This window comes from Nothobranchius furzeri, chromosome 15 (genome assembly GCF_043380555.1).
Source record: "Nothobranchius furzeri strain GRZ-AD chromosome 15, NfurGRZ-RIMD1, whole genome shotgun sequence".
Classification (NCBI taxonomy): Eukaryota; Metazoa; Chordata; class Actinopteri; order Cyprinodontiformes; family Nothobranchiidae; genus Nothobranchius; species Nothobranchius furzeri.
This window is the reverse complement of record NC_091755.1, coordinates 36,669,572-36,690,647: the sequence shown is the minus strand read 5'-3', so window position 1 is coordinate 36,690,647 and position 21,076 is coordinate 36,669,572. Positions and strand designations below refer to the sequence as shown.

The following is a 21,076-nucleotide window of genomic DNA, read 5'->3' as shown; positions in this document are numbered from 1 at the left end:
GTGCCACAAAATTGACCGAACAAAGCTCCTCCGAAATGCCATTTTGAAGGATTGACGACAACCCTGACTCCGTATGCGTTAATGTAGTCACTTCAGATATCTCCCTCTGTTACCAACTCGGCCATTACAGTGACACGTTAACCCCTACCGCGAGCGTAGGCCTACGCTCGTCGCCGCGGCGCCGCGTTGCATCGCCGTCTCTTACACCAACACCAGATGAAATCAAAGGTTCAGGCTTGTTAGCCGGTGACGTTGGGACTAGTGGTGTTTATAGGTTAAGAGCAACCGCGTCGGGGCTTGACACAGGACCGTAAAACACCGAGACTAGACTAGAGATTATAGCTCTACTGGCCGAAATACTAAGTCTAGGATAACTAGTACTCATACACTCAGCTGTTTCAATTTTGACATTATTACAAATAACGTGTATTTCAACAGTACATTGTGAGAAAATAAACAAAGATGGCTTTTTCAGCGGCGATCCAGAGCGTGATCCGGTATCCGACGCCCTCTCTCGATTCGCTCGCCAGATGGCGGTTAAAACACACACACACATACAAACACACACTCGAGCAAAACACCACATCCAGAACATCAGTTGCATTTGTTACCAGCAGCATTTTCTCTGCTTTTGTGCTGAGGTGATATTTTTTGTGCAGTTTTAAGTTTAGTCGAGTGGCCGTCGGTTCGTCAGAGATCACTTGGTAACACTTTCTACTGACCTGTGAGATCCCACACCGACTAGTCTGCACAGACGGTTTAAAAAACAACAAACATGTCACTCTTTTGGTGTCAGATTGAACAACACACACACACACACACACACACAAACACCAACACACACACACACACACCAATACAGACATGCTGATACATTGATGTTGAGTCCAGTTACACAGTAGCTAGTTTGGAGTAAAAATATTCAACACAACACTCAGTGTTGTGACCCTTTTTCATCTATTTTAGTTCATTAGGTATTGATCAGTGATTTTCTTGTTCTAACAGTTCCCTGTTCTGATGCTCATCTTGCATCCCTGTTCGTACTCTTGTTTTCTTCACCCTCTCTTTTGTCCCTTATAGAGTGCATACACATTAACACACACACACACACACTCATTAAAAGCAGCCACACACAAACTCACTAAGATGACCCCCTCCTCGTACTTCTCTCTCTTTCTGCCTCTCCGTTAGCCCTTTAGGACCGTTTCATTGGCCGTTTTCTCTCTCTCTCTCTCTCTCTCTCTCTCTCTCTCTCTCTCCCTTTTCTCTGGGCTGCCCCGCCCCTTAATCAGCCCAACTAACAGTAAAGGTTATATAAACGTCGATAATCAGTTTCTGTATGTATCTAGCCAGAGTGATAAAAAAATCAAAAAAATCTAAACAGTTTTATTCAATTGTGCAAATGTGTTTTCTTACTATTTTTAATGTTATTACATCTTCTAATCTTAACCTTCTACCATCGCTTCAGTTAGTACTGAAATATGCTTAGCCAACCTAGAGATTTGAACTGTAATGATTGCCATTCTCCTTACCTGTATGTTAAATGGCATCTTTAGACCACGTCACCGTTTTTCTGTATGAGTAAATATCGCCCATTTCTTCTAATTGAAAACTGTCGTCTGCACTATGTGTGATTCTCATAATGTCCCTGATAACGATGTATCTCCTGATCAGTCTAGGCTGACCTCTGCTCCCTTGCACAAAGCAGCGAAACATCTCTTGTGAACATCTGAGAACCAAAGTACACCTTGTATCCCTTTTCCCTACGAATCCCTAATATTCCCTCTCCCCGTGACCGACCCAACATCAGCAGTCTGTGCCCTCTCTCCTTCTCTAAGTGATGGGTTAACTGATGTTTTTATGAGTAGATAAGACCTTGCAGCACGTGTGATTCATTTGACGAGTTTGTGAGGTGATGGCGGCAGTCACAGAGACACAGACGGACAGAGGCCATTAGTGAGCAAGGCAGGATTGGGTAAATCCAACCAAGAGAGAGACGTTAGGGTAAATCCACAGCTCCACTCACCATTCCAGCTTGCCGACTGAATATAAAGTTGTGCGATCACAAGTCCACACGCTTCGTTCGCACTAGGGTTTTGGAGTCTTTGTATTAGTTTTCTTTCATCTTCCCGTTCTCTCCCTGGACTGAGGCGCGCACACTTATCAGACACCAAGGGTGAAATTTCCTTAAATCACAAATCTGAGAAGCCTTCCTGGAGATTCTGTTCAACACATCCAGGAACATAGTAAAATGTTAAAGGAAGATCATTAGAATTTTATGCAGAATCATGAATTGGGTCTGTAAGTGCAAACTATAGAGTATTTATGTTTACTTCTCTGTCCTTTAAAAGCAGACGTGTGATTTGATCGGTGGAAGATGCAACACGAGAGCTCAGGTGTTGAGAGGAAATTGCCCCTGCGTGACTGATCAGCAGCACCAGTCTGGTTAGAACTGACCTGCCTCCAGGATAGGGAGAAAGCTCCACTGCAGGAGGGGAACAGGTCCCAGAGACTCAAGTGTTTATGTAGTATTGTAGAAGTGAAGCAGTATTATCGCGCGTCTAACTGCCTGTAGGACGGAACCATCCCAGGTGTTCGGATCAGTTGATTCTCTCTGCATCTTGTCTGGTTTGATTAAAGGTCCCTCATTTCTGTCTGTCTCTCTATACTGCTGCCTCCTACCCTCCTGTCAACTCCCTCCGCCCCCTTTCAGTCCCAGTCCCAGCTCCCCAATAACATCTCCGTACCTCCTCCCAGTGACTTGAGTCCCATTCACGATGATCATTGTGGACCAATCTCTCACTTTGGTCAGTTTTCAGCAGCGTGTGTCCTAATGAATTAACACCCAAAACTACCCGTGCAGCAAAAAAAAAAAAAAAAAAAAAAAAGGGTTCAGATGTATCCATAATATAATTGTTATAGAAATATTATCATCATTATTGCTGTTATAATTATGGTTGGTATAATTTGTCATCGTTAGCATTATGGAAGCACCAGACAGTCTTTAGAAAGGTGAGAAAGGAAAGTTTTGTTTTGTTTTTAATTTGTCTGGCTGTTGGTGGTCTGATCTCACAGAGGGAGGGGAGAAAAGGTTCAGGAAGAGACAATGATGGCAGTCATGTTTGTACTGGTTGGGAAATGACTTACAGTGCTGAAATAAAATTTATTCTTTTAGTAAAAAAAAAAGTTATTTTTGTGTCCTGTCTTGATTTGGTTGTTTGGGGTTAAGCTGGACTACTACAGTCTCATAAAGACATGGTGTGTAAAAGCTCTGATCAAAGATACGTCTGCACCACAACCATAGTGAAGGTTTACTCCAATGCTTACATTCTCTGGAGAGGCAAAACAACACTAAAGTCCTATGACTGCTGCTGCCAGTGTTGAACCAAAATTAAGTTGAGAAATGATGGGAGTTGAGGCACTTTAGTCAAATCTGTAAACATGAGTGTGCTGTAGACATTTGTGTTTGCTATACTTATGACACTTTGTTTTGTTTTTGTCCTACATAATGAAAACATGTTTTTTACATAGCTCCTCTGAAGATGATCACATTAAAAAGAGAAAAAAAGTAAAAGGTAAAGGTAAAAATGAAACAAGGAAGTCTGAATAATAGAGAAAAGATTAACACTGGCTAAAAGATAAGTTAATCCTTAATGTTGCTGACATTTATTTTATACATCACGTTTAGCAAACCCAGACGTAAAATTGTGTTTTCAAGATTTAGACATTTTTTGTAGCCTAAAGCCCAACAGAAGCTGTTTAATCAGACAGAACCTATGTGTGGTTCAGACACATTTTATTGTAATGATTTGATTTGTTTTTACACTAAAGATTTTTTTTAATCAGGCGCACTTAAAGAGCCCCAACTTAAGTATCGCGATATTTGGACGTCAGAGGCTTGATTCTATGCTGCTCTGCTCGGAAAAATGGCGGAGACGTTGGCAGCCACCTGGGCTACACCGAGGCTTAAGGTACACCGCCTCTGCTAGAGCCGAATTAATGCCGACTGCTAGGGAGAAACGCCAAGCTCACAACCACGCAGCACCGCGGCGATAGCAGCGACGTGTGTGTGACCCTATGGAGGCGAGAGTTGGGAGTGAAGAGGCAGAGGGTACCGCCAAATCCAGCTAACTGTTAGCTAACGCTGCTGGCTTCCTGCCTCTCGGGAACAGTCGGTAAAAACCAGGGTTGCTCCGACAGCTACATATTTTTATATTTTTATTGTTTTATTCACAAATACCAGACGATGTTAACAACCTTAAAACATTATCCAGTTCCAAAATAAACCTGAGCTGAAGAGTTAGCGGGCTTTCAGAGACTGATGACGTTCAGGGTGAAGTCAGACCGCGGTGTCGCAAGTCTGTTTTAATATACTTTTGTTTTTCAGCGCTGGTCCTGGACACCCGCATTGGTTTTCCGTCTGATCAGGACTCAGGAGACAGAAGAACTCTGGACTGATGAGAGGGAGCTGTGGGATGAGGTAGTAGTTTGTATAGTTTTAGGATCATACCAGATCTGGGAGATAACTATACAGCCTACTGTCTTTCTCACAGCCACCAAACCACGCCAAACATCATCAGGCCACATCTGGCTGGTTTACATCTTCTGTTGTCATGGTGACCAGAACTTTCATTCTCCTACACTGGTCCTTATCTTGTTTTTTTATGTGAGATGTTTTATATTTTTCTGGCTGGCAGAAAATCAAAATCTACTCTCTGGTAATGGAAGGAGAATCTTGCTGCTCCAAGCAAACCTGACACATCTGTTTCAATAATAGGCTGAAGACAACCCAGGAACTTGTGGAACAAACAAGAAGCAGGTTGGGGGCTGTGGAGGATTGCTGTGCTGTGGTGAGGTAGTTAGTTGTGTTGTTGTGGGGTTGGAGATAGTACTGCCCCTGCTTTGGAGATGCAACTATACAGCTGACTGCCTTCCACAATGTGGCAGCACAGTGCACTTCGTTCCACTTTTACTGCCTAGACTCTGCTTTGATTTTGTTAATTTTGATATTTTGTTATGGTGAATCTGGCATTCAAACTTAAAAGGAGTTTGCGAGCAATTCTAGGTTTAATTCTGTGAAATTCAATTCAAAAATACTTTAATCCCAGAGGGAAATTAGAGTTTCAGTACACACAATTCTGAGATCAGACATACATACACACATAGACACATGACAAGAATTGGTGACTGTTGGAAATGATTCATTTCTATTTATTTTCATGGATTTCAGCATTTAAGAGGTGATTTAAATTTTTTTTAGTAAATGATGAAAATAAAATACTCGTGACATTTCATGTTCATAAATGAGGTTTCTAACAGGTGCTTGAAATCCTTAAACATTTATTTTTATTTTACTGGGACATGTAAGAAGTATGTTGATCACACTAATGCCTCTGGTTGTACGTTTGTCAGTAAAATAAAACATTTTTGACAACCTTTCACTATTGTCTGGATTCATGATGCAAACATGGATAAAGGTGAGCTGGTCTGACCTGGTCGGAAGTCTCAGGAGGTCGCAGGTGTTCTCTCTCCTGAGCTGACCTCCTTCAGGTGTTCCGATTGGATCTGTAGAGGTGTTCCCCAACACGTCTTCTGATTGGTTGAATCATGACTCAAAGATGGACCCGAGTAGAATAATTTACGAGCAAATTAATAAAAAAAACAAACAGGTTTTTCAAAAGTATTTAAGCAATATGCTTGAATTATTACAATAAGGCATTTATTTCAATACAGATTCATGCAGTGTTGAAATATTGAGGCTTTTTCCTCTTTAGAGGTAAATTTAATACACTGTTCTAAAAGGAGACAATGTTCTAAGACTTATTATTGGTAGTAGTTGTGTGTGTGTTTGATCTGCACATGCAGAACAAGAGAAGAGCTAGAAAAATGAACCGGCACACTGGTTGATAAATAAATTAAAGGTTTACATTCAAGGTTGACTTCGTAGTGAGGAGAGGAAATAAACACGTTACATCATGTGAGCAAGCATATGCGCGGTGTTGCAAATTTTAACAATTTAATTATCTTAAAGTTTGAATGTCCGATTGTCCTAAACATAAGATTCAAGGGTCGTTTTGAATTTTTTTTTTTGATGACATCGGAATTTAGCTAAAAATATTATTAACAAAACAAGAATTTCTTAATTACGTCCACAACTTTTTAAGCATCAGAAATGGTTCGCTTGTCTTTTTTCGCGTCAGTGATTCATCTTGTAAATACACGATCTTTGGTATGACGCAATCTCCGGTTTAGGGCAAACATGGCGAACATTCGATGTGTGAAGGTGAGAAAATAGTTAAAACAGCCTCTTTGTCGCGCTGCGTGACTTGAGTTTGTGATTATGAGTAAATATAAGTTTTATCTGAGCGCTCGTGTTTACAATAGATATTTGTTTATGGCGGTCCGTTTGCATTCCGTGTAGTTTGATTGTTAGGCTATCACCGTGGGCTTAGTTCAGCCATATTGGGGGGTCATAGTTCAAGTTCTCATTAACTAGTCAGACTTTAGTTATGAATGAGTTTTAGCCTCAGTATAGCCTCAGTTTTAGCCTTAGTATATATGTCGATTAGCCTAGTGAACTAGACCAAATTCTTGCTTTGCAAAGAATGGTCTAGGCATGCTCCATTGGAACCTCAGCAGCTCCTACCAGGACTCTGGCTAGCCAATCACAGCTCTCTAGAGAGGTTTCAAACACATAAAGAGCTGTGATTGGTCCATAATGGTGGGCCAATCATAGTGCTCTATCTGCTTAGTGAACAAATCACAGAGCTTTATCTGCTTTGTGGGCCAATCAGGGCACTCTATATGCCTGGTGGGTGGGATGATGCAACAGAGTGAAACAAGAGTATGTCACATTCATTGTCCAGTGGAATGCAGAGATCATTTGAAAGACAACGGTAGAACCCGCCCCACAACTGAGAGCCGTCAATGGAGCATGGCCAGACTAAATAAATGTATTATTTACATTTTGCCAGGCTATATGTCGATGGTTTTAGCAGTAAAAAGCTCAGACACATCACATAGTAACCCATCACGGTCACAGGAGCGGTTCTAGGGGTGGGCGAGAGTGGGCCAGTGCCGCCCAGACAGCAAAGTGCAAATAATCAGCAAGTACTTACATTTGATTTTAGTTTGAGAACAATGTTCAAGGTAATCCTTTATGACGTTATGAACAAATTAACATTAAGTATCCGCTGTTACATAAATAATGGGACCAGTTGGAGGCATTTGTGACAATATCAACCAATGTGTCATAAAAGTCAATTCAAACGCTTAATATCCTAAAATATTTTATGTAATTAATATATGAAATGTTTATATCTGTGTGTGTGTGTGTGTGCGGCAGGGCATGGTCGGCCTGGTGACGGGTGGAGCTTCAGGTTTGGGTAGGGCCACAGTGGAGCGTCTGGTGCAGATGGGAGCATCAGCCATCATCTTGGACCTGCCGTCCTCTGATGGACAGGCCCTGGCATCCAGTCTTGGGGACCGCTGTTCCTTTGCTCCTGCAGATGTGAGTCCAACAGGACTAATGTAGTCAGCAGAGTAACTCATTTCCTAATGTCGAGGGAAATGCCACCATTTTTTACTTAAAAGGCTCATCAATTTCAAGAAGTTATTCTCTTTCTAGACATTTATGTCGTAGAGACATTCTGGATCTTGAGCCCCCAGGGAAGATTTGTCAGATTGGCGATGACGTTTGATTTTAATTTGTCCAAAGTTAGAAATCAAACACGAAGAGCTCTCAAATTCAGCTTTGTTTATTTAATTTATTCAGAATCAAGCTAAACAACACACCTTTGTGTGTGAGTACACACCTAAGGGCTAGATTTATACCTTCTTCTTTTCTTTTCTTGCTCCTTTATTTGATGAATCCGGCTGTTTCTCATTCAGAATCTTTCTGACGAGGCTTTTCAAGGGAAGACAAACATTTCTGTGATGTGCTGATTAAGGATTCCTGAATATCTTGTCAAAAAAAACTGTATTTTTTTGGTCAGTATTATTTTTGAGTCCTGAGAGGAGAGGTGTAACTGTCTCTTCAGGACAGCAGGTGGCGCTGTTCTCAATCTCATCTTCACATGAATTTCTGTCACATATTTGACTCACCCTGACTTATCCTGTTTTCTGACTCTTTATGCCAGATGTATTCAAGGACGTAATTTTCACTTAAGAAGTGGAGGGGACACTGGGGAAGGGGGGGGGGGGGGGTATCTTTACAGTATGTTCTAATGAGAAACAGACTTCAACACAAATGGTTGTTTTCCGCTTGGTCCTAGAGCTCAACCAGTGTCAGTTTAATATAGCGTAATATTGTTTTTGAATGGTAAAAAGTGCAGGGGTCAAAACTTGACTTTGGAAAAGGTGGTGGGGTGGTGGGGGGGACATGTCCCCCCTGTCCCCCCAAAAAATTACGTCCATGGATGTATTCAAACCAACGTGAAATGTTTCTCGTTTTTCCAGGTGACATCAGAGGCAGATGTTCGGTCAGCTGTGTCTCTGGCCAGGGAGAAGTTTGGGAAGTTGGACATAGCTGTTAACTGTGCTGGCATTGCTGTAGCTGCTAAAACGTACAACGTTAAGAAGGACCTCCCCCACAGCCTGGAGGATTTCCAGCGCGTTATCAACGTAAGCGGAAGAGAGAACGAGTCATCTAATGAGAGCTTCCCTGCTGACTCTGGAGTCTTCTTGTCCTGCAGGTGAATATTGCAGGAACCTTTAATGTGATCCGCCTTGCCGTGGGGGAGATGAGGAAGAATGAGCCCGATGCAGACGGACACAGAGGCTGCATTATCAACACCGCTAGCGTGGCAGCGTTCGATGGACAGGTACTTTAGAAAGACGAGGTAAGACAACGCTGCTCAGTCTGCTCACAGCTTTGTTTATTTTTATTCTCAAGGTTGGACAAGCGGCCTATTCTGCTTCTAAAGGTGGTATCGTTGGAATGACCCTCCCTATAGCTCGAGACCTGGCACCCATAGGCATCAGAGTGGTTACCATAGCTCCAGGTTAGTGCGGACACTCGTGCTACCAGAACGATTCAGGTGTTGAGTCGGTAGGTTACTGTCAGATCAGAGTAGAAAAGCAGACTCTAGATTAAACGACCTAATAGAAAACTTGAAGTCTACTTTTACACTCTTCCTTGCTCATTCTGGCGATGTTCCGTCTTTCCTCCTCCTGCAGGCCTGTTCTCCACTCCTCTCCTGACCAGCCTTCCAGAGAAGGTGCGTTCCTTTCTCGCTCGCCAGGTGCCCTTTCCTTCACGCCTGGGAGACCCTGCCGAGTACGCCCACCTGGTGACATGTCTGGTGGAGAACCCAATGATCAATGGGGAGGTCATCAGACTAGACGGAGCCATCCGCATGCAGCCCTGACCACTTCATTTATGTTTGTGTCAACATGTTAGGACTAGAAGATCAGCAGCTTCCTCTAATTAGAAAAAGAGGGGGGGGGGGGTGTGCGCATGTGTTTTGTGCATTAGGATAAAGTTGTGATTATGAACTGTGATAAATAACTTCATTTCTACGATGCTCCGAGTGTCGGAATGTACTTCATCCTGAGCTCAGCGGTAATAAATATCAGCTTAGGTTTTATATCACGCTTTCGTTTGTTCTCTGATCTGTGTTTAGTTTGTCGTCATCAATCTGACCACCGAATCAAACCCCACAGAAGCTGCTAGTGGGAGTGTTTGTGAGTGGGAGCTCCGAGTCGATGGCTGGACAAACAAATGACAATTCTACAAAGATTAGAGAAGGTGGTCAAAACAAACTAAGTAACCTGTTTCAAGGTCAGAGGTCAACCCCTATTAAATGGCTACATGAACCACAGAGTGCAGCGAAACCAGCACTGAACTTGGTGAGTGAATTGGTGTATCTGGAGTCGAAGCTGATTTGAACCCACAGTAAGTGTACTGTACACGCCATAATGGTCCACAGAAACATGCACTGCAGATGAACCCCCAAATTCCACTACCTCCGCCCCGCCCCCGCCTTCCGCAGCCGCTCGCTTCCGAACTGAATTTAAAAATTACAGTCTATGATTTAAACTGGTACCCGCTCTACAACGGCTCCCCTTCGGTGCGGAGACCTGAGGTGCGCAAACAGGCATGCGCGGGATTTTCGAGATCTTGCGATACAGTCCGAGCAATAAACGCGGAAGTTAGATCCAAACACCCGTCGTGTGGGAGAAGCATCGAAATGAACTGTTTAATCTGCCCATCACTTGTGTTGAGAGATTAGCAGTGTTTGGATCAACAAAGTGTGACTACTTTGATAGTGGAAACTGTATTTATGGCTTACTTTTGTGCATTTAAAGTTCAGCCGCCATTGATAGTTGTTAAAAGTTGTTAAACCCGTGCATATGAAACAAAAAACGCCTTTTGTTTATCGATTTATTGTGAAAAACGGAAGTTGTGCTTGCTCCTTTTCCTGTTGGGCCGTTGTGATTCCTGTCCGTTGTGTTCCGGCGTCCGGCAAAAATAGGATCGATTCTATTTTTGCCGGAACAGAGGGCGGCGCACTGCCGGAGCACGGCCGCAGTAGTGGAATTGCTCTGATTGACTACAACGGGACCGATTTTGCTGCAGAGTTCGTGGCGGAGCGGAGGTAGTGGAATTTGGGGGGAAGTGTGTTGCAGCGGTGTGTGAGAGCGTAAATCTTGTGCAAAACTAAACAGATTTGTCAAAAAATTGAAAATTTATTTTAAATCACAAAGTGTTAGAAAATGGAACAGATAAGCTGAAGTACAAGCAGCCGGTGAACCAAAAGTACAGCTAAGTACCGAACAGTCACAGGTGGGTTAGCAAGAGATCGGTTATTCTGCAGTTAACTCACTATGGCTTTAATATTGGAAATACCTAAATAAAACTAAAACAGATTTTCTTTTAATCCAAATCAAACGCTGCTCCTCAAATTTCAATTAAGATAAAAACAAATGAGCAACCAGACAGAGAACCTGCTTTCGTTCATAGATCCAGAGACGTAGGACACGACTGAGACGCTGGGAGTGTCCGTCGCATCGAACTTTGTATTTAAGTGTACTTTTGGTTTGAAACAACCCAACAAATCATTTATTCCTCAGAAATCTACGCTGCACAGCCTGGAACACAACTTCAAAAAACAAAACACCGTTTACACTTTTCCAAATCTTTCAGCACGCTTCATTTTTTTTGCCTGCAGAGAGAAAAAAAAAGACAGAATGAGAGATTTTAATCAGCACTTTTATATATTTACTCTTGTTTTGACTACTAATCAAACAATAAACATCACCTCCACATCTCCTGCTCCAACAGCCGACATTCCCGTTAGGATCCCAAATCTCTCCTTCCTCTTCATCAGCTTTTCATCCTCTACAACCTGAAAAACAAACTTATTATAACGTTCCATTATAGCGTTCTTATCCATCATAACGTGTCAAAACATTATTTATTAAAATGGTTCACATTTAACAGGAAGAGAACAAAAACAGCTTCCACCCCATCATTAAACAGACCCTCCAGTACTCTGGTGCAGCAACTATTACAGCTAATGGAACAGATATCTTCAAACTTTGTGTTTAAGTTGTTTTTTTTTCTTTACCAATCACAGATCTTTTTTACAACCATAGCCGACAGCTGACTGGGTCATAAATCAGCAGCAGATCTACAACAGTGAAAGAGAATCAAGTAGCTGCAACGCCCCAAATGTTAATTATCACACAAATAAATCAGAGGCAGAAACGTTTGTTACAGTAAATCTGTCGTTTCTGTCCTGAATGCAGATGAATTTGATTATTTTCCAACAAAAGTGGTAATCTGAATTTATTTTATATAACATGATGTTAAAAGGAAGATGTCTAGCAGGTCTACGGTCCGTACAAGGCATGTCCAGGAAGCACCTAAACCCTCTCAGCAGCTTTATTCTGGACACTTTCAGTACCTTCCAGATGAGCTGTTCCAGGGTTCTGTCAGGATTTGAAGTCTTACTCGTTGAATTCATGATAGGGAGTCTAAGTTCTGGTCGGCTCACGGGTCCCCGAAAGAACGAAAAAATGAACGCAAGTCAAAGGAGCTAAAAACGTTATTTTCTAATCCGCTTTGCCTTAAGCCCTGGATCACACGTTGTCCTGCAATTTAAATGAAAACTAACGATGTGTGTTTCGACCACGCCTGTCACGTACTTTGAGATTTATCAGCTTTAGTGATGTGTCGGTCGCCAATGAACCGGCTCTAAGAAGTGAACGACGGGAGCCGGCTCGTCATGTGGGTGTGTTTGGAGGACTTGGTCAGAAGCCGAGCACAGGCGTTCTGAACCACCTGTAGACGGTTCAGGGAGGTTCTGCTCAGACACGTGAAAAGAGAGTTACAGTAGTCTAAGCGTGAGGAGATGAAGGTGTGGAGAACTGTCTCAAGTTCAGAGCGGGACAGAATGGGACTCAGCTTAGCAACGTTCCTGAGATGGAAGAAGGAAGAGCGAACAAGAGAACTGACATGAGAATCCAGGGTGAGAGCTGGGTCAAAGGTCACGCCAAGATTCCTGACAGAAGGTTTGGTGTGGGAAGCAAGCTGACCAAGAGAGTCTCTGACTTTGGGATCCAGCTTGTCTGGGGCACAGATGAGGATCTCAGTCTTATCTTCATTCAGCTGAAGAAAGCTCCCAGCCATCCAGGCTTTGATAGAGTCTAAGCAGGTGTGTAACAGCTGCAGCTTAGACATCTCACGGGGCTTAAAGGAGATGTACAGTTGGATGCCATCTGCATAAAGATGGTAGGAGATTCCTTTGAAGGAGCTCAGGATGTGCTGAAGAGGAAGTAGATAGAGGAGGAAGAGTAAAGGCCCCAGCACAAAACCTTGTGGGACACCATGAGTAAGAGAGGTGGTGGAGGACCTAAACTTGGGAGACGGCCACAGAGAAGGAGCGCTCAGAGAGATAAGAGGAGAACCACTCCAGAGCAGATCCTGATAGGCCTCCCCAGTCTCTCAGCCTCTCCAGTAGCCGGTGATGGTCAACAGTGTCAAAGGCTGCAGTCAGGTCCAGCAGGACCAGAACAGAACAGTCCCCTGCATGAGCAACACAACCCTTCTGATGCATTTGTTTGCTCTTCTTTCTTGGGTAAAAAATGCAACGTTTATGTTTTATCTTTACAAATAACAAAAGCCTGAACGTGTTCTGCCATGTTGTAGAGTTACGAATGCTAATGGTTAGCTTTAGTCAAAAAGTGCTCTGCTCTCTCTCCTGGCTGCAAAATAATCACATAAAAATAAGAATCCCTCCCTGGTTCCAAGCCAAGGTAGGCGGGGCCATGAATGCTAATTTTCCCAGTGACCTAGAAGAGAACGTCCTTTTCTGACCCGATTGTTTCCCCGTCTGCGGCTAATGCAGGCGATGCGGGCTGAAGAACATTTTTTCTATTCAGCCTGCATGTGAAGTGAGTGACCGTATTTAAAAACAAACACTTCACGTTTTCTCAGTGAACCAGGCATTTAAGGTGGCCAAGCAACTACATTCGTTTGATCTACCTCAAGATCAAAAGACAAACAGCTGACGTGTTTCTGAAGAGACCAGACAACAAACCAAACCCCAGACCGATGGAGATCCAGCTCAGGTGTAGAGCAACACTAAAGCAGCGCGGCTCACCAACCTTTTGTGAAACAGATGAAACGTTCATGCCGAATCTTTCTGCTCTCTTCTTCAGCTGATCGAGGTTCACCTAAAGAGGACATAAATTAATCGTTAAACCCATCAGGACTCCACCAGCCGGGGATCTAAAGATCCATCTGCTCGTCAGGACTTACTGCAGCTTTACTGTTGGCAACAGCCCCTGTAGGAGTGCAGGGAGAGAAAACATCAGCAAACCTCATCACCTACAGCAGGATCACGTTATTCTTTTACTGGTTATTAACTCTGCTTCTAGCATTTATGAACACAGCCGGGTCAGTACCTGGAGAGGGACTGGTAGCATCAGTAGGTAAACCAAACCTGCACACACAAGGCAGATCAGATCCATATTAATATAAATATAACATTTAATAAAGAGTTATGACACATGCCCGCTGCAGTGGAAGTGTGGGAACAAATCCTTCAGTGTTCCCAGTCACATCAGGGATAATATTTAAATTAGAGGCTTTGCATTCATTCAAGGAATGCATTATGTCTTCCTTACTCAGCATCTTTTAATATTTCTAATGAAAAACAGCCCAAATCTACTATTGAATCAGGCTAGTTAAAAGTAGATAAAAACAACAGAAAATAAATATAGATGCAAATGGACGCTCCACAGATCTAAACCCACACATCCTCCTGTGGGGTGTGTGTGTGTGGTGTGTGTGTGTGTGTTCAGCCTCACCTCGCAGCACGGATGGCCTTCTTGCTCTCAGCTGAGGCTGGCATGTTGAAGCGCTCAGCTCTCTTCTGTAGTCTCTGCTGGTGGAAAACAATTCAGTACTTTAGATTTAAATCCAGTTGTTTAAAATCAGAGCAGATGATGCTGACAAACAAACAAACAAACAGACAAACACCTGCTGGCAGCTGGACAGTTAGACCAGCGATACCTAAAAAATAAAACCAACCCCTCTGCAGTTTGCCATAGACCTTAAAGTAACCTCGTGTGATTCTGTGTAAAAGTTACTTAAAACTGCTTTTGCTTCCTGAACAGCCTCTATACAGAGAAATGGCATTTTCCTCCCTCAGGACTGATAGGCTAAGGGCTAGTTTAAACAAACCACCGTTATCTAAAACCATCTCTAATCTTCTAAACATCGCAGCAAATCATGAATTTATGTCATAAAACATTGATTTTACATTCCGGTTTTTCAGCTGGGTGTGTGGTCATTCACAAGTCTAAAAATCACCAACAGCAGCACTTCAGGTGCGTCCTTCCTTTATATTTCTGCCCAAATAATTATTTAGTTTAAACTTAACGATAATAAAAGTTGATTTATTAAGTAAGAACAGCTGAGATTAATGGTAACAACTACACGTTGTCGCTTTAAAACACTTTGGTCTTAGCTGCACTCAGACTAGCTGTTAGGTCATCACTCCCATTAGAAACACCATTTCTCCACACAGAGGCTGTTCAGATGGAGAATATTCGTAACTGTTGTGCAGAAACTTTACTTCAGAACAGACATAATAATCCTGTTGATGCTAAAGTTGGATTAAAATTGGATTAAAGGCTTCCCCGTGTGAGAACATGCCATACATACGTCGCTGGCAGATGATGGAGGAGCGATTTTCACCACCTTCTTCTCAGCAGGTCTGAAAGGAGGAAATATTATGAAATGGGTGTAACTAAATCAGGAGATGCAGCTGTGAGCAGATACCTCAACAAATCTGACCCCTGAGACTTGTGAGTCGACACATGGAAGAACCAATGAACAAGCACTATCTACTCTTTCAGCTAGCTGAAAGAATAGACTTCATACGGAAATTTTCCGGTGCTCCGCATCCAAATCTGCACTACACTGCAGCACGTTTGAATGCTCTGATTGGACTCGAGCAGTTCTGGTCCACGCAGAAGCCGTGCGGAAACCAGACCGCATGTGTTCTGCATGCAGTGTGAAAGCAGCTTTAGTCAGAAGCCGAGCACAGGCGTCCTGAACCACCTGCAGACGGTTCAGGGAGGTTCTGCTCAGACACGTGAAAAGAGAGTTGCTGTAGTCTAAGCGTGAGGAGATGAAGGTGTGGAGAACAGGGCTGAACGATTCTGGAAAATAATCTAATTGCGATTTTTTTCTTCAATATTGCAATTTAATTCATGATTATTTTCTCAAGGGGCTTTTCTCATATTTTTCAACCAACGGACGCAAAATAAATCTATGTGACTTGTAATGAATAAAAACAAGTTTACATAAGCACAAGTAAAGACAAAATGTTGTATTTGAAGCTGCGATGCTTTGCAGCGAGGAGCACATCCCCTGAAGGAGCATAGGTATTAGCAACACCTGTGAGAATGTATTTGCAGGAAAGAAGTGTGTCCCGTTTACTGAAGTCTTTTGTGTTTAGAATTTTTGGCGTTTTGTCCATGCAGAGCTTCCATAGTTCAGCTAAGTCCATAGCTGCTAGCCAAAGCTCAGTGGAGTTAAAGTCTCTTACAGTTTTCTAGCTTTCCTAAAATATCTGTCTGTACTTATTTGATTGATGGCAGTTTTTACTTTTTATTAGACTTCAAATGTAATCATTTGGCATGTTCCTAATTTGTAATTTGTAAGAATGTAATCAGCAATATTAGCATTAGCATCCCTATGGGTTTTTCCATGTTTATTAGCATTGTGCTAAACACTCACTGCCAGTCAAATCGCCTTTGCGATTAGAAAATCTAATTTTGTCACATCGTGATTTAATTGCACATGCAATTAATTGTTCAGCCCTAATTGAAGGGTGTACAAAAAACTGACATGAGAATCCAGGGTGAGAGGGTGGGTCAAAGGTCACATCAAGATTCCTGACAAAGGGTTTGGTGTGAGAAGCAAGCTGACCAAGAGAGTCTCTGACTTTGGGAACCAGCTTGTCTGGGGCACAGATGAGGACCTCTAAAACCCGCCGGTCGTCTTTGTTAAATTGATAAATGAAATTTAAAGGACTTACATCTCACTCGCAGTCGTTTCAGTGTCTTCGTCCACTTTCACCGTGTTGGAACTCTCAACTTTAGTGAAGTCCTAAAAGGAAAATAGAAACTTTAAGTCTTCCTTTGCAAATATAAATCTACATCTTTGACAACAAGAGAACAGACTACAGAATATAGTCAGAATATAATCAATCATTTTACCGCCGTGTCCTCTGCCAGCACATCGTCTAAGTCCACATCTTCCTCTGCAAATAAAAACACAAGACAAGGACATTTGGACGCGAACCCAAAGAAACCAGCAAGATAAGAAAACAACCTACATTTGTGTAACTGAACACAACTGGAGTTTAGCCTGAATGGAACTTAGAAATGACTCAGTTGGATGATTTTAGGGTTTTTAAAATGATCCATCTGTGGGAAAAGTCCAGTTTGTGACTGATCTAGTTCAGTCTGAGGACGACATGCTGCTGGTTTATTGGGCTGAAACAATTCATTAAATTACTAAAGTATTAGACTCAGCGCTTTTAAACCAAGGGGAAGTCTAAGGCTGAGTAGTTACTTGTTTCACAGGGATAGTTTTTATTGTGGGACACCACGCTGAGACTATGCTCTGTGTAAATGACGAAGACAGAAAGTAAATGGGACACAAATCTGTAAAAAAAAGACCAAAGGAGCCAGAAGTTCAGGAGTCTTTCAAACACAGGAATAGCCAAAAGACTCAAACACAGTGTTCACTCCAATAGTAAAGAACATAATACAGACAACTGATGTGTTTCTAATTATTACAGACGTGTTTCTAATTATTACAGATGTGTTTTTAATTATTACAGATGTGTTTCTAATTATTACAGACGTGTTTCTAATTATAACAGACGTATTTCTAATTATTACAGATGTGTTTCTAATTATTACAGACGTGTTTCTAATTATAACAGACGTGTTTCTAATTATAACAGACGTATTTCTAATTATTACAGACGTGTTTCTAATTATTACAGATGTGTTTCTAATTATTACAGACGTGTTTCTAATTATTACAGACGTGTTTCTAATTATAACAGACGTGTTTCTAATTATAACAGACGTATTTCTAATTATAACAGACGTGTTTCTAATTATAACAGACGTATTTCTAATTATTACAGACGTGTTTCTAATTATTACAGATGTGTTTCTAATTATAACAGACGTATTTCTAATTATTACAGATGTGTTTCTAATTATTACAGACGTGTTTCTAATTATAACAGACGTGTTTCTAATTATAACAGACGTATTTCTAATTATTACAGACGTGTTTCTAATTATTACAGATGTGTTTCTAATTATTACAGATGTGTTTCTAATTATTACAGACGTGTTTCTAATTATAACAGACGTGTTTCTAATTATAACAGACGTATTTCTAATTATAACAGACGTGTTTCTAATTATAACAGACGTATTTCTAATTATTACAGACGTGTTTCTAATTATTACAGATGTGTTTCTAATTATAACAGACGTATTTCTAATTATTACAGATGTGTTTCTAATTATTACAGACGTGTTTCTAATTATAACAGACGTGTTTCTAATTATAACAGACGTATTTCTAATTATTACAGACGTGTTTCTAATTATTACAGATGTGTTTCTAATTATTACAGACGTGTTTCTAATTATTACAGACGTGTTTCTAATTATTACAGACGTGTTTCTAATTATTACAGACGTGTTTCTAATTATTACAGACGTGTTTCTAATTATTACAGACGTGTTTCTAATTATTACAGACGTGTTTCTAATTATTACAGACGTGTTTCTAATTATAACAGACGTATTTCTAATTATTACAGATGTGTTTCTAATTATTACAGACGTGTTTCTAATTATTACAGATGTGTTTCTAATTATTACAGATGTGTTTCTAATTATTACAGACGAGTTTCTAATTATTACAGACGAGTTTCTAATTATTACAGACGTGTTTCTAATTATAACAGATGTGTTTCTAATTATTACAGATGTGTTTCTAATTATTACAGATGTGTTTCTAATTATTACAGATGTGTTTCTAATTATTACAGATGTGTTTCTAATTATTACAGACGTGTTTCTAATTATTACAGACGTGTTTCTAATTATTACAGATGTGTTTCTAATTATTACAGACGTGTTTCTAATTATTACAGACGTGTTTCTAATTAAAGCAGATGTGCTTCTAATTATTACAGACTTTACAAAACCACCCTGCTTAAAATACACACAACAATGTCAATAAAACAAGAGACTGTTAATGTCATCTTTTAGGGACAAGCATAATAATGCAGTCACTAAAATGAATGGTAGTCAATGTCAGATCTCCACATGAGTAGCAATGCAAATGTGTGTGTGTGTGTGCGAGAGTGAATGACTGAGTGAGTGAGTGTGTGTGAGTAAGTGAGTGTGAGTGAGTGTGTGTGTGAGTGTGTGCTCTTGTACACACCACCTACTGAGGACCATTTGTACCATTTTCCCTACAAAGTGAGGACATTTTTCTGGTCCTAATTTTTTTTAGAAGCTTACCAGTTGGTTTTAGAGGTATGGTGTGAATTAAGTTTTAGTTAGGGTTAGGAATAGATCAGCATTGGTAATGGTTATACAGTCACAGAAATGAATGGAAGATGTGTGTGTGTGTGTGTGTGTGTGTGTGTGTGTGTGTGTGTGTGTGTGTGTGTGTGTGTGTGTGTGTGTGAATAAAGAGAAGTGAACTGAAAGTACCTTCACCGTGCTCATCTAGGTATGCTTGGAGTCGGGCGATGAGCTCTCCTTTGTTCCCTTTGGTCTCCAGACCTCGAGCATCACACTCCTGCCTCAGTTCAGCAAGCTGCGTCATGAGAAGAAGGGGAAGGAAAACATGTTAAATCATTTAAAATGTAAGTAAAGTAGTCTAGTCAGCAGCCTCTTTAGGATCATTGGCAAATGTCAACATTTGAGTTGCAGCCGTTTGTAAACAGGCTTGTTTTGTGTGCGTAGAAATGGACGCTGTACAAAACAAATGATGAACCTGGTTTAAAACAGAGCAGCTTCTGGATCTGCTAACCCTGTTTATATGCCAGAAGGGTTTGCGGTTTTACTGGATGATGAGAACAGAAATGCTTTAAAATGTATCATTTCAGTGACTATTTTATTCTATAAAAGTACTGGATTTTATTTTTCCAAATCAAGATTTTTGTTTTTATTAGATAATTTGCTCCACCAGATGATCTGTAAAATCTAACAGCGTGAGAAATATTTGATAGTTACCTGACCCTACTGAACACTGGTTGATTTAATCATGCCATCATTTATTTTATTTTTCGTTAATCTAGTCATATCTTGATAAAATCATATGTTGGACCGTCCCATGTTGCAAAGCTACATGTTTCGGCGCGCTAGCAGCGGTAGCTCCTCGGACACACGACGCCGGCTTTCAGCCTTCACACACAGACGAGACGATTTAACCTCTAATCCCATTTACCCTGAACCCACTACGTCATTCTGTAATAAACAGAAATCAACACCCATCCGTCACTTATAAAGGTGTGAAATCAAACTAAAATCGTAATTTTAGGTCGCTACCAACCTTCAGTTTATGCAGTTCCACCACTTCCGCCATCTTTCTTTGTTGACGTAAGTCTTCCTCCAATCAAAAGACTAGCTCCTCTCATTCTGAGCTCCACCACTTGCGCGCTGTCTTCTCACACTGCCCCCTGCTGGACACTGACCTTTTGCAGGTAAAATTCTTCGAGCTTTATACGTTTACACAGGGGATGAACAGTGAATTTAAAGTTGTAGCTGGACTTATGCCATGACAATGGACTATAGAACGTTATTTCTGTAGATAAGAATGTAAACATTGTTTTCCTAAAAAATAAAAATACAGCTCAGTGTTGTTGATTCATGTACATTACTTGGTTCTTTTTTTTAACACAGCAACAGTTGTTTTTACCTTGTTGATGACATTTTGACAAACACTGTAGTGTTGTTAGTGTGAATGTGTCTGTGATTGGGTGACTGATTGTGTTGTAAAGCTCCTTGGGGGGTTCCAGGACTCTAGAATGTGCTATATCAATTACAGGCCATTTACCATCTTCCTCGGAGAAAATACCCAAGTAAGTTCTTTGGATGAAATACACAAAATGAACAAAACATTATAAAAAATTAAAGTTCAAAGTGTTTCTTAGATGAAGGTTGATTTAGGTAAAGCCCAGACTGACTGGTTATCATGATTCATGCATGAAATTAATAAATTATCTTTCCCTTTGTCTTACTGGACCACTGCTGACAGCGGGAGACAGAGATGTTCTTGTTGCTAGGCAACACCGTTTTCTTGTTCCTCTGATGGCTCACAAGAGACAAAGAGAGAAAGATGGACATTTACTGGGATTTTAAAACAAGTGACGTTTAAGGCCATTTCATTTACTGTTATTTAAACGTATTTGAGTACACTTTCCCTTTGGTCAACAACACTTTGACTCATTTAAATGATTTATGTCAGAGAACAAGTTGACACGATTAAAGCTTTTTTATCACAGGA

The 21,076-nt window shown here is 41.0% G+C and overlaps 2 protein-coding genes across 3 annotated transcripts; one reads left to right on the top strand and one right to left on the bottom strand.

Annotated features, from left to right (window-relative positions):
• The first annotated feature begins 6,189 nt into the window (after positions 1–6,189).
• hsd17b10 (hydroxysteroid (17-beta) dehydrogenase 10) lies at positions 6,190–9,587 on the top strand. Its single transcript, XM_015967024.3, has 6 exons — positions 6,190–6,283; positions 7,346–7,510; positions 8,458–8,622; positions 8,694–8,822; positions 8,894–9,002; positions 9,178–9,587. Exons 1-6 carry the CDS (start codon positions 6,260–6,262, stop codon positions 9,366–9,368), a joined length of 783 nt encoding a protein of 260 aa, XP_015822510.1. The 5' UTR covers positions 6,190–6,259; the 3' UTR covers positions 9,369–9,587.
• Positions 9,588–10,669: 1,082 nt separating this feature from the next.
• Positions 10,670–20,230, bottom strand: sarnp (SAP domain containing ribonucleoprotein). Of its 2 annotated transcripts, none has more exons than XM_015967022.3 (11): positions 20,123–20,230; positions 19,279–19,384; positions 16,738–16,781; positions 16,557–16,627; positions 15,176–15,227; positions 14,317–14,393; positions 13,912–13,949; positions 13,766–13,791; positions 13,612–13,680; positions 11,262–11,348; positions 10,670–11,165 (listed from the first exon to the last, which is right to left on the bottom strand). In XM_015967022.3, exons 1-11 carry the CDS (start codon positions 20,153–20,155, stop codon positions 11,124–11,126), a joined length of 645 nt encoding a protein of 214 aa, XP_015822508.1. In that variant the 5' UTR covers positions 20,156–20,230; the 3' UTR covers positions 10,670–11,123. The 2 variants fall into 2 exon arrangements, with proteins under 2 accessions (XP_015822508.1, XP_015822509.1); XM_015967023.3 differs by having other exon boundaries at positions 14,317–14,390.
• Positions 20,231–21,076: the final 846 nt, after the last annotated feature.